The 13,318-nt window shown below is 43.8% G+C and overlaps 1 protein-coding gene across 1 annotated transcript in view; it reads right to left on the bottom strand.

The window, feature by feature from the left end:
* ARRDC4 (arrestin domain containing 4) overlaps window positions 1-11,303 on the bottom strand; it is a 185,193-nt gene extending 173,890 nt beyond the window's left edge. Inside the window, exon 1 of the mRNA XM_069222765.1 lies at window positions 9,969-11,303. Coding sequence (XP_069078866.1) covers window positions 9,969-10,218 — 250 coding nt within the window. The 5' untranslated portion in view covers window positions 10,219-11,303. The remainder of the gene's footprint in view (window positions 1-9,968) is intronic.
* Window positions 11,304-13,318: the final 2,015 nt, after the last annotated feature.

Genomic DNA, 13,318 nt, shown 5'->3' with positions numbered 1-13,318 from the left:
ATTTGGTCGCTCGTATGAGCTTCTGCTCCCGAGGGGGAGCGGACCATTTTTATCATTGATGCTGCCCGCTGCGCTCTCAACCTATGCGCCAGTAGCCTCCCGCACTTGTTACTTCCTAAGTAATACTTTTGTTTAAGGCGGACTACCGCATACTCTGCCCTGTCCCAGTCCAGCCTCCTTAGCGGCTTCCTCAGTTTCTCGAGCTCTCGCCATACTCCAGGAGCACCAGTATGCTTATGTGAACGCTCCAATACCCTCACTCGCTGCTCTAGATTCTCCCGAAGTCGTCTCCTTGCCTTATTGTCCCTAGAAGAAAGCAACATCATCTCGCCCCTCAAGACAGCCTTCAGTGCCTCCCACAATGTTGCAATACTTATGGTCCCATCATCGTTAAACCTAAGGTAATCAATTATTGCCCTTCGGATCGCCTCTAATGTTGCAACATTCTGGAGAATCGAGTCCCTGAATCACCACCCCGGTGTGCCCACCCGCTCCATGTGAATCTCAACTGAAACTGGGGCATGATCGGACAGGGCCCGTGGCTCAATCGCTGAGTTTCTAACCCGGGGGAGAAGCTCCTGAGTTGCCAGAAAGAGGTCCAACCTAGCATATGTTTTGGTTGCTGATGAGTAAAAGGGATAGTCCCTCAACAAGGGGTGCGCACTCCTCCACACATCCACCAGGCCACACTCACTCAGCCACTGCCGACCAGCCTCTGACAGAGACCCCGTCTGCCCATACCGATGGCCTGAACGGTCCAGATCCCTGTCCATCACCAGATTAAAGTCGCCCCCCAGCAATACGGCTCCGTCCGGGGATTGGAGCAGCGGAATCAAAGCTTGTCGTAGGAAGGTTTCCTGTTGGGAGTAAGGCGCATATAGAGAAGCGATCGTAAAAGAAAAACTGCCCAATCTAAGCCTCATGGCTAACAGCCTCCCCGTAACCTCATGCAATATCGCAGGGAAACCCAACAACAAACAACTAACAAGCACAACAGGTGCCTAGAACACAGTAATCCTCGGTCATCGAACTTCATGAGGTAAAGTGTCCACGGGGCAATATATCCAACCATGCCAAGTAACCAGGTCCATCGCCCCCGCCGCCCCGACCCTCTTCGACGATCAGCATGTTGTTAGCAGCGCGGCCAAAAGCAAACCCGGACACCCCAGAGCATCCTCCTAGGCTGAAGTTCCGGCGGCCACATTGTTCAAAGCAAATTCTCTCTCCGATCTCAGCTCCGAGTACGTAGGGCGCTGCAGCTTCCTTCTCTTCTCTTTTCTCCGCCAACGAGGAGGAACCCCTGACGGAAGGCCCACCCCCTCGCAAGCCGCTCGGCCTATATCCTCCAGGCCCAGGATACGGCTGGCCTCCAGGACGGATTTCACCTGCCGAAGCTGCTCCTCTCAGCGGAAGACCAAGCGGAACGGATGGCCCCAGGAATACGACACGTTGTGCGCTCTCAAATAATCTGTGATCGGTCTGAATTCTCTCCGCCTCTGCAGGGTCCGCACTGATAGATCGTGGAATAGCTGTAGATCATGCCCTCAAAAGGCTGCGTGCTGAAGATTGCGGGCCCGCTGTAGAATCTTTTCTTTAAGAACAAAGTTATGGAGACAAGCTAGAATGTCTGGGGGGCGGCAACCGGAGCCCCCAGCACGCCCAACCCGATGGACCCGATCCAGGACCACCTCCTGTGTCTCTTCCGGGCCCAGCAAGGAGCGGAACAAGTCCACCACGTAGCCTCCAATGTCCTCCTTTTCCGCACCAACCGGGGCCCCTCTAATACGAATATTTTGTTGCCTCGAGCGGTTTTCCAAGTCCTCAACCGCCATCTGGAGGAGGTCCTGCTGCTCACGGAGGCGGACTACCTCCTGCTGCAGTACCGCCACCTCTTCGCCACGAGGGATCTCACTATCTTCTAGCTGCGATACACATTCACCCAAGGAGGAAACCTCTCCTCGCAGCTCCCTCACCTCCTGTGAGATGTCCCTACGCAGCTCTTGAACAGCGCCCCGGAGCGAATCAAACAAGGAGGTCAAAAAGCCCTTCGTAACAGGAGAGCTCACCTCTGAGTCCATTTCCGCCCGGCTTTCCAGGGCCCTCGTCCCAGGCACATCCTCCGACGCAGTCCCCGATGTCAGGCGCATTCTCGCAAACATGTCCCTCACTGAGCGTTCACGTTTTGATTTTGCCATCGCCATATCGCACAGACCTGGTCAAGACTCACCAGCTCAGTCCCACAGGGCCACCAGGGTCTCCGTCCGATGCCGCTCAGCAACTGCCTCCCCGTCAGGGACCGCACCTGGATCCATCAGCTAGGAGCCACCACTCACAAAAATCCACTGTCGCTTCCACCGTGGGTGCAGACCCGTACTTGTTCAAGAGTCAACTGGTAGCATGCAGTAGTATAGGGCCAGCCACCAGGCCCCCAGCCTCCATCATGGCCCCGCGCTCTGCTAGGCCCCTATCAGCTACTCCATGGTGAAGAACTACAGCTCGGGCCCTCAGACCAACGGCACAGACATCTAGGGGCCAATGCCTGCGGCGCAATCCAGCCATTCAGGGGCCCCAGGAGTGCCCCCGGGCCCCCTGCTCTCCCGGCGCCACAATCTCTTAGGGGAGAGCCCGTCTCGCAGCCCAGGCCGCTTCTCAGGTCGCACTGCGACCACGCCCCAGCTCCAGGGCCGAGCCCTGCTCTCCCGCGGGAGCCGCAAAACCCCGCTCCAAGCCGCCGCCGAGCAGAGAGAATCCCTCGAGGGTGCTCTGCAACTCGGGGGAGCCTCCAGGCTTCTCCCAGGTGGGAAGAGGCGCTTCTGTGGGTCGAGGCGGCGGAGCGCTAACGGATCCGTCCTAGAGTCCGCCATCTTGGACACGCCCCCTGGGGAGTTTTATTTTATGAGGTGGAGCTATTTTTAAATTCCACTCCACCCTTCTGGCAAGGGAACAAAGAAGAGGTGTTCTGTTCAGTCAAACTGAATTAGCAATTAAGATGCCTTTAAATTTTATTCTTGTCATATTTGCTCTGTGTTCAGAGACAGAGGTCAAAAGTCAGTTTGTCTTCTTGCAATGCAAATACTTTTCATTGTGATTGCAGAGTTCCAGGATTTTGTAAGGTGAACTGTCTGACCTATGTGAAATGAAATGGTTTTGGTATCAGGTTTTTCCTAACACACAACACTTATATATAATTAAGTCAACTTTACAAACATTCCAAAATATATTTCAGTAGCTGTGAAAGACCATTTTTGTACTTCTGTGTGATGAAAAAAATATTTTAATAGGATGAAAAAAAGTCAGAACACTTTACTTGGTGATGTGCAAATGATAAATGTTTTCTGAAACCCAATTTTCACAGATTATTGTTAATACACTATACAGTTTTATCAGTAAAGCTGCAAGTTAGTGGGAAGGTTTTTGGACATTTCTTGGAAATTTACTGTCTATAAATGACAGTGCACTACCATATCATGCTTTACTAATGTATTTGTTAAAAAGTGAGTGATTAAATATAAACTGAAAAACACTCCTGCCCTGATAGCAAATATATTAGTAAACTAAGAGGCAAGTCATGCATGGATCATGTGTGTCCCATATGTGGGCTAGATTTATTATACATGGAGCAAGCGTTTAATGTATTTAAACAAACAAAAGATATTTTTTTTTACAGCAGAAATACTGAACTCACATATTTGAAGGTGCACTCATATGTGAGAATAAAGAAAAAGGTCACTGTAAAATATAATAATATTTACCTAGGATCACACAATTTGAGACCCGTTTCCGGGTCAAGTACATTACAGTTAGGTCGAGTAAATTATTCAAGTGACTCGACCTGCAGGTCTAGTAACATTTTTATGATTTTTCGAGGCCTGCTGTTATAACCATTATAACATACTGGATGTAAAGTTTGGGGCGTTCACCCAGTAAGGCTTTCTTAAAGATGCAACAAACATACTGTCCATTTGTTAAAAGAATTGGCCATGCAATACTTTAATGTATACATAAATGTGAGAAATGCTGTTTTGTTTGCATCACGTGAGAGAATTTGTAATTGAAGTGCACACATTTAAGGATTACTAACCTATTACATTTCTGCCACATACCTCATACGGAAGGCAGTACTATGTAGAACTGCTACATAATACTGTGCATATACAGTGTATACATGATATACATGCAGGGAGGTGGAATTCTTATAGCCCAACGCCCAGGACATATTGTTTGGGGTCAAGGATACCAAGTTTTCATTTTATTTTGCACTTGGGACAAGTAGGCCCAATCCCCTGCAACACAAACCCTTTGGCTGCCAGTTTACAGGGAAGAGAAGTGTCTCCAGTTGAGGTAATATTTGTGTCCACATGTTAATGATGTTTGAATGTATATTTATGGTTCATTGATGCAAAGTCTTTATTTTTAGGGTGAGCACTTTAAATAAATGTTGTAAGATCACACTGCACTACTGACAGTGATTCCAGTAAAAAAAGTGTACACATGTTTGAAAAGTTTAACAATGAGACCGTGTATAATGCTTCCAGAATGTGCTGTGATTAGATGCAAATATTTGCAAAAGCTTGTAAGCAAGATTGATGGTTCTTTGCGTTCAAAATGAAATGTTTAAAAAAAATGCAAGTAAGAAAAAATAATGTTTTTCTAAATTTCCATAAAAGTTGCTGGTGCTTTTTCTTTCAAGCATCATTTAGTAAAAATGTGTTGATGCATGCTAGTATTTCCAAAGAATATTTACAATGGAAAACCAGTGTAACGGTTTTCAACAAGATTATGGGAAACATGAAAATAAACAAGCACTGCCAAAGTCAATCGATCAGACATTAGTGGTCAGTCTTTTGATTTTGTCAATGTGTGTCTTGTTCTGACATGGCTTTTGTAACACTTTATTGTTGTGGGAGCTGCCAGACCCTCACTATTGTAACAAACATTGGCAAAAAGCAAAAAAATAAACTTTGACTTAAAAAGCACACATTGCCACACTAGTTACTGGCACTGAACAAAACTACTTTGTGTGCCATTATGCTCCTTGTGGAAGAGCAGAATCCTATCACTCACTGTAGTCAGTCGATAGATAAATAGTAAAATTGAATTTTTATAAAAACAAAATGGTTAACACCAGACCTAATTCGGGGCACAATTCTTAAAGAAAGTCACAAAAGTGCATCAATGGTATATGACTTTGCTTTAGAAGCTTTAATGAATTCACAACAATTTACAGAAGTAGACCAGGAAATCGTACTCTTAGAAAGTATTTGCGAACTCTATTTTAGCACGAGCAATTATACATGTGTAGATTTGTTCATGCAAAAATCTGTTGAGCGTTTATAAGTTCACTTTCCCTCCAACCACATTTTCCCTGACCCAGGAAGTACTTCTACTTCTGCCCTTGTCAGGAGTACTTTTCCAGCCTTTCTCAGTAAGGGAAAAGATTAGACAGGAGCTGGAGAAAATCCTTAAAAAATGCAAGTTAGCTGATTTGCAAAGACTCAAAGGCATTCAGGCCCTGGAACTATTACTCACTGCCTGCTTCAGCCCCAGTATGTACATCTGCTGAAATGAGGCAAAATAAGGAAGCTGTTATGGGAAGGCTTGAAGTTACTAGCATAACTATTGAAAAAATACGACTGACGATGGAACCTAAGCAAAGCATAATATTACATATGGCATATGCAAAAGAACAAAGAGTGTATTGTAAAATGAATGAATCATAAGTTAACAGTAAGAGGTCATTCTGGGGTAGCAAAAATAAAAAAGAATGGTATACACACTTTATCAGAAAACCTTCAGTAGTACAAGCACAAGTCTTCGGCATAAGTGAAACCTTTGCTGAAAATATACTTACTACAGGTATAAAATTTAGACTACTGGCTCTAGCCTTTAGTGTTCCATCGTTCGTAACACAGCCAAACAAACTCTAGTTGTAATGTCTTTCATTTCAAGTATTTAAACCAAAGTTGCCCCAAAAGTAGAATTTTTGTACCTCAAACGTGACACAACATAGCCTTCCGTCTGGTGCTGCAGCTCAACCCGCATAAATCCTAAAGGTCTCATGGTATGGCAACAGAAGGTTTTTAGATGGCCCTCCGTGCTAAAAGTTAAATGCTAAAATTAGAGACTCCGCAGAGTCTTCATTCAATTCCAGGAACTGTGCATTTTTTCAGTGCGATGTCTAAAAGGTTCTACCTGAATGCTCAACAGAAATACTTTGAGGACTAGCAGCCACACTGGCTATACACTACCAGAAATGAAAAGGAGCAGCCAGATCCATCTACAGCTACCCAAATGTGCATGTCTAAAAGCATCTAGACAAGCTCCTGCGCTGGTTGCCCAAGCTGTGAGAACTTAATTATTGAGACAAACCAGAGTAAGAACATACATTTGCAATGCTAAGGGTCTCTCATTTGCTCGAGTTAGAGCTATTAGTTTTGTAAATTCCTAATTGAACTTTTCTTGCTACATAAATTGAAAATGAAAAGTAAAACAGTTGACATAAGTGAGCCAATTCAAAGCGCCACAGCCGCCATCAGTGTAAGCGCGAAGGAAAGACACAAAAGGAAAAAGAAGTTCGCTCGCAGTCAAACGTATCGGAAAACTGCAAATATCCATGTAACAGGGTCGATGGCTAAGGAGGTAACAAAACCGCCCCAAGGAGGGACAAACGTAAAGCATTTACCAATGATAAGAAAGGATTTTTTAAAGGTGAGCCCTTAACAAGTGATAGTGATGGGTGTGCGGTGGGTGTGGTTAAAGACCCACAGATAGATTACAACACTTCAAAGCGCTTGGGCGCTCAACCTAAAAAGGCAGCCTGAGCCTTGCAATGGCAGTTAGGGCTCAGCCACTATGACTATGTTCATGGTGCTAGAATTGGGACAGCTAGCAGAGGCAGCCTCACTGAACTAAGTCTGAGACCTGGTCTTGTAGCGCACTGGATTTGACTCTCTCTTAATCCAGCAGTCAGACAACACAGACTCTGGCACTTCTGATGGCTGTGCAGTTGGCGTAGCACCACCACGGTGCACAATGACCCTTTGAGTAAGGCTGGAAGGTGTATGAACAAACAAACCAGGCCAATGGCAGCAAGCCAGGGTATGCCGCTGTAAGTCCCTAGGAAGGCAGCTTCATTGGCTGGTGACAATCCATGACAGTCCATCCTCGGAGTTATACTGTGATGACAGGCTGGGGCTGTCGGTATAGCCCACAAGCACCTGTGAGATGCAGTCCCTGCAGCCTATGTCCATGGGACATTAATATGAGGCCCTCACTGCTTGTTATTGTCTGGGATGATAAATGGCAGTTACTGTGTTGGGTCACTGTTGCTTGTTACTTTGTGAGATCATTAATGATGTTACTGTGTGGGGCACTTAATGTTCAGTACAGTGTGAGGTTACTATCATTAATGGCATTACTTTGCCAATTGCTAGGTTTTGCGGCGAAAATAAGGCACGGACAAACCTACTGCATTTGTAAATACTTTTTATAACTGTGAATAGCCACAATCACATAACCACTGTCAAGTCTCCACCATTTTGGTTTATAGGAGTCCGTGCTTTCCGTAGGAGCTCTTCTGTAGAGTCTACAATAAGCACCAGCACAATTTGTACAGTCTGCCAAAATGGGTGCCTTTGGAACCCTCACGAATGGTACAGTCTGCCACAATTTCCAATCATTTTCTAAACAGACCACTTTAGTATCAACACTTCTGCACTGAGGAAACACGGAAGTAGTATTCCTGCACCGCAGGGGAGGATAAGGGTTGCCACTCAAAGAAGAGGCTCACACAGTATGCTTGGTAAATGATGGCAGTCTAGTAGACCCATTTGCCATGATTTGCACCATACCCGAGTCCCTGAACAACTAGGCTGCTGAACACATTCCACTGTCTGGCAAGCTCAAGCCCTCTACATACTGGTGTAAGCAAACACAGCCGTACTTGATCACATCCACTTAATGTGTTGAATAATGTAAAGGAATGACTAAATTCACCTATACTGACTAAATTCACCTATACCCACACACTAGTCAAAGTGCGAGGAAACTCACTTTATCATCCATTTATATCTTTCAAACAAAACTCATCCTCACTTTTGCCCTTTCCTTCATTAATGCTCTACCAAAACAATCACAAATGTAAGTTTCACTGTCCTCCACCAACAACGTTCTCTGAACAAGTTACTTTTTTCCTAATGTGCAATTCCAAAGTGCAGTATTTTTTTTTAACCAGACAACATGTCAGTAGGGTAATTAATTCAAATATAAGACATCGGGTATCCAGTACCACAGACTATGATTGATCCGTCAACATTTTTTGAATGCATACAATACTTAATAACACCTATAAACTGCTAGTTCGATAACTTAATTCTGTGCCCTGGTTTCACGCTCAAATTTATTTTCCATCTGCCAATAGGCGAGAAACAATACCCAATATATCAGAAAGAATTTAGACATCCCTGCCTAGTAGGAGAGGATCTCCAACTATAACAGGCGATCCTCCTCTAAGTTAGCAGAGACCAAAGTCTCCTTCGACCTGGTGGAATAGTGACCGCCTGTTACAGTCTAAATGGCGCTTAATGGCTTTAATTATTCCTTGCGTGACTTAACTGATTTTCTTTGTACAATACGTTTGTTAAGTTTGAATAGTGTTATAAAGAATGTGATTGGGTCAATTTATATGGATCTTCATTTTGTCCACTTTTTGTTGTTTTCATTAATGTTTCCCAAGCTTTCTCATTTACTAGGAATAACGTGCTTGCAATCGAATATGGGTGACATTTTTCTGAGGTGAAAGGAACTATGTTATTTATGACAGTAATATGGGAATATACTGCAGTGTGTCTTCAAGAAAGTGAGCCAGTCAGAAAAACGTTCTTTACAAAGTTGTTTTAGGAAGAGATTTGTAGGCCGCAGTATAATCAATTATACCCTTACAGGGTTTCAGGACTTAATCACCTTGATTCCTCTGTGCTGCATCTGCGTTGTAAATGGTGCGAATTGCAATTTCTGTACAGCCGTTCGGATCAAACAGTTAGAAAGCAATCCAAAGAGTATCCCTCAAAAATAAGTGTGGTACCAGCAACAGCTCACTAGAACATACAAAATGAAAAGCTGGTGGTATCGCATTTGTTTAGTTAGTGGCCCGGAGTTTCAAATCTGCCACAAATTAGACTTCTGTCAGTGTTAGTTTAAAAGAAAACTTGCAGGCTGAATAAGTCCTATAATGTACTGTGGAATCTCTAAGGACAATACCAAGAATTTGTTTACATCATTTAAAAGATGGTGCTTAAAAAAAATGTTTCGTCGTGTGCTTTTTGGTGTACCGTCAATGTGGTTTTAAAGAAAACCACATTTACCACATTTTTAATTGGTAGAATTGTAAATCAGCATCCATGATGCTTTAAACTGCCATAATAGTATTAAAAAAATTGAATCGTCAAAATAGTTACATTTCAGCTTACAAGTTACTTATTAACAAAATGACGAGCACGCTATTGATCCCAGGAGGATCAATCTCAGGGGTCTGCTTCATCTGCAACCACTTCAAAGCCCTAATAAAAGCAAATGTGTGTTAATAGATTTATATAAAGCCACAGACCAACCATGTTACTTCGTTCAGAGTGTAGTCTACAAATGACTGAAATAAAATACTGATGTACAGAAAAGCATATCAGCCCAATGGCTAACATGGGTTTAAAAAGTGGTAAAGGCAGTGCGATCAACACATCTCAATTACCTTACGAATCTTACAAACCCTGAGTTCGCTGTGGCTAAAGAATTGTGGGTACCACAAAGAAAGGACTTCAAGCCCTTCTCGTGGACGATCAAAGCACGACTAACCAGATCCGTTACAAACCTCCCCTTGAACAGGTGAAGTCTTTAACAGACACGAGTTTCAGACTGTGACTTAAGTACACTATAAATCATCGCAAATTGAGTGGTGAAACAACTTGCTTTCTCACCTGATTCCTTCAGGGTGTGGGTCAAATCCAAATAGTTTGCCTTTTCTTCGTTGACAGTGTTATGCCTTGATTCTGTCAAGCTCACCCTGGCCCCCCCAGAAGCTCGTATACGGAGGGCCAAGAAAGACAGTTCTGACCCAAGCTCTAGTATCACCTGTCCCCTTACAGACTCGCCTCCAGCGTACCCTGACCTCCCCTCATCTTCCAGCAGTAGGACCGTGAAGGTCTTCAGATGGCGTGAGGGCACCATGGATAGGGAAACAAGGGTGAATGAAAAAGACGGGAGACAAGTATACAACAAATAAGTCAAGAGCGACAAAGCGCAATGAACCTATATATAATAATAATAATAATAATAATAATAATAATAATAATAATAATAATAATAATAATAATCAGATAAACAATGGGACAAGAAAAGTGGAACTCTGAATAAAAATTAGGGAACTAGAAACAAGACACGGGCTGATAATTAAAACATAGCGGCCACAGACGAAAGAAACATGAAAAAGTAAAAAAAAAAAACGAACATCAAAAATGCAAAAGGGAGATTATGCATAAACGTGACAAAGCAGGCAGGGAACATTTGAGTTTAGAAAAAGTGACATTCTACAACCAAATATAAAGTCGCAAATGCTAAAAGTAGTGCAGCTAGAAAAAGGAGACTAAAAGTATTGCAATGGTGTAAATAAATAGAAAAGTTGCAATGGATAGATGAAGGGCTCTAAACTGGCTAACTAGCGATAGGTTCAATCAGAGCAAAGCGGTTCAAAACCATGAAGGGACACGGGTCACGGGACTCGGAACTCGAACATAAAAGGGACAGTATACTACAAATAAGGAACAGAATTCAAAGAGACCGAACTTTGAATCTGAAAAGGTAACTGGAAATAGGGTATAGCTGGGGCGATTGAAATACAGATATGAAGAAGTGGGCGAAAATACAAAATGAAAAAGCACTAGAAAAAGGGAAGGTTGGCACAGAGAAATGGGTGAGGCTAGACATAGAAAACCTCCTTGAGGCTAAGTAGCCGCTGTACGTCTGGAGCCGGACCGCTGTTTAGGGAGCTCAGGGACCTGCTGCGCCCTCAACAGAAGCTCCCCTATTGACAGCAGCGCGGCCAATAGGAACGTCATGGGCCAGAAGCAGTGCAGCAGCGGCTCCTTAGGCGGCAGGCGTAGGGCACCTTGTGGCGCTGCTGACGGCTTGGTTTGTCCTGCGGAGTTACGTGGGGGATCATTTGTTGGGCTGGGACACCAGGCTAAACGGACTTCCACTAAAGCTTCTCCTCACTAACACTGGCTTAACACACCGAAAATGAAGTCACTATTTACACCAAAATATGCTCTTTACAACACATGCAACCAATCACACTCGTTAGTAAACAATATGGCGCAAATTCTCCCATTTAAAACCGCCTCATAGAACAGAAACGCTCTGAAGCCCCTAACGCGCTCTTCTTTACGATAATTAATAACAGTCATAAAGGAAATGTTAACTAATCAGTCGACCAGCATGTTTTCCAAATAGTAATACAGTCCATAATACGCTTGAAAGTGCAGAAGAAAATACATTATTTAAAACGGACGATCAAAGTCTACCATTGGTCTAAGCGTTAAAAATGTATATTTCATTTTTTATAGTATTTGCAGTATATACTAACAAAATTACAGTATAGCCATTAATTGATTTGTTAACAAGCAAAATAATGTTCTCTTCTTGTTTATGAACCGCAAGTTACACTTTCAAAATGGCCACCGAATTGGAGAACAGAAGTGTGGTGGTGCGTCTCATCTAGGTCCTTTTTCTGTTTTGCTCACCAGTGAACTTGTTTCTCAAGACAAACTTGGGCTACGTACTCAGGCGTGTTCAGGCTTCAAAGACCAATGAAAAGACCGTGCGTTCTCGTGTGAAGACTCTGAGGAACGCCTTTCTTTGACAGCTATCCAATAGGAAGGCACCTCTGGCCATGTGGCCAAGCGATAATAAAAACATATTTGTTAGAAGTCAAGCGAACTCGGGTAGGTCTTCTCAGTGGCTGCTGACATCCTATATCGGAGAAAATCATTTGTGCTTCGTTTTCGTAACATTTTTCGTATGTAACTCTTGCACATAAATAGGCGAACTTGCTGTGGAGCCCGTGCTAAACTAGGAGAAAATGTATTATGGGTTTTCTATTAAATTATTTTCAGTTCTGTGCAACACGAATGTACTCCAGAAAGAGAGGTTGGAGCTCTTTACTGTGTACATTATTTTAGAACAATTTAATGCAAAGTAGATCGTTGAACAATGACCAAAGTGTGATTAGTGACAGAAATTAAACCTTACATTTGAGGCATGCATGTTTGACGACGCAATAATCCTAGAATGTTCTTGGAGCAGGCCCAGGCAGCACGCAGAGTTGATTCTAGTGACTCCTCTTTGGAAAGCACAATTCTCTGTCAGGACCAGAGGCTCTGATTATGCTTCTCTTTCCATGCTTTTAATAACTCAGCAGCCAATAGGAAAGACTTTAGTACAAAAACCACAAATCCCATGAACCCAATATGACATAACCACAACCATAGAGACCAGCCCTATAAAACCCTCGTGACCCAGTGTCTCTTCCTCTTTCTTTGCTGCTCCGCAGCCAGTTAAGTCACCTTATTAACCTGTTTACTGTTAAAATTTAACATTTGTTTGCCACGTTTATTTTACTATTATTGCCGGCGCAAGTCTCATTCGACGATGGGCGGCCTGCCGCCTGCGTCTACTCTGGAGCGGGAGCCTTTGTTGGGGAGCAGGGCTGCGCAACCTGGGCGTGCAGTCCTATTTCTGTTTTTGTTACGGGCAGTGCACGCAGGAGCCGGCCAGCGTTCTTTCTCCTCAATCAGAGCTGGCCGACTCGCGCGTTTCTCCTGGCAAACGAGCCCTTCACACATGGTGTTCTGGGCTTGAATTTAAGGTCTTTGTCAGACCTCTACTGCCTAATAGCCCTGAGCTCCCCCCTGAACGCCCTGCCAGAATTGTCTGCAGGGTTGTAAAATTGTTTATAGGTTTTTTTCACCTAGATCTTTTGTGCAGGTGCTCCCTCCACATTTGAATTCTTGTTTCACCTGCATTGGTGTTCAATCATATATATTTATATGTTGATAAGCTCTCCCTTCTCCCTGCCTTAGTGGTGTTTCAACCAATTTAAAGAGGTTCTGTGAAATACTGACCATGTACGATGAAGATCTTGAGGGGGATGAAGGCTACTTCTATGAAGAAACCCACGCAAGCTCCTTTGAGAAAGACCTTGTGCACGCGCTGGACGCAGGCGTGCGCCAGGCAGTTAAAGATGCACTAGCCAAGGCCATTACCCCATTAA

The sequence above is a fragment of the Pleurodeles waltl genome, chromosome 3_1 (genome assembly GCF_031143425.1).
Source record: "Pleurodeles waltl isolate 20211129_DDA chromosome 3_1, aPleWal1.hap1.20221129, whole genome shotgun sequence".
Taxonomy (NCBI): Eukaryota; Metazoa; Chordata; class Amphibia; order Caudata; family Salamandridae; genus Pleurodeles; species Pleurodeles waltl.
This window is presented reverse-complemented; position numbering and strand designations above follow the sequence as displayed.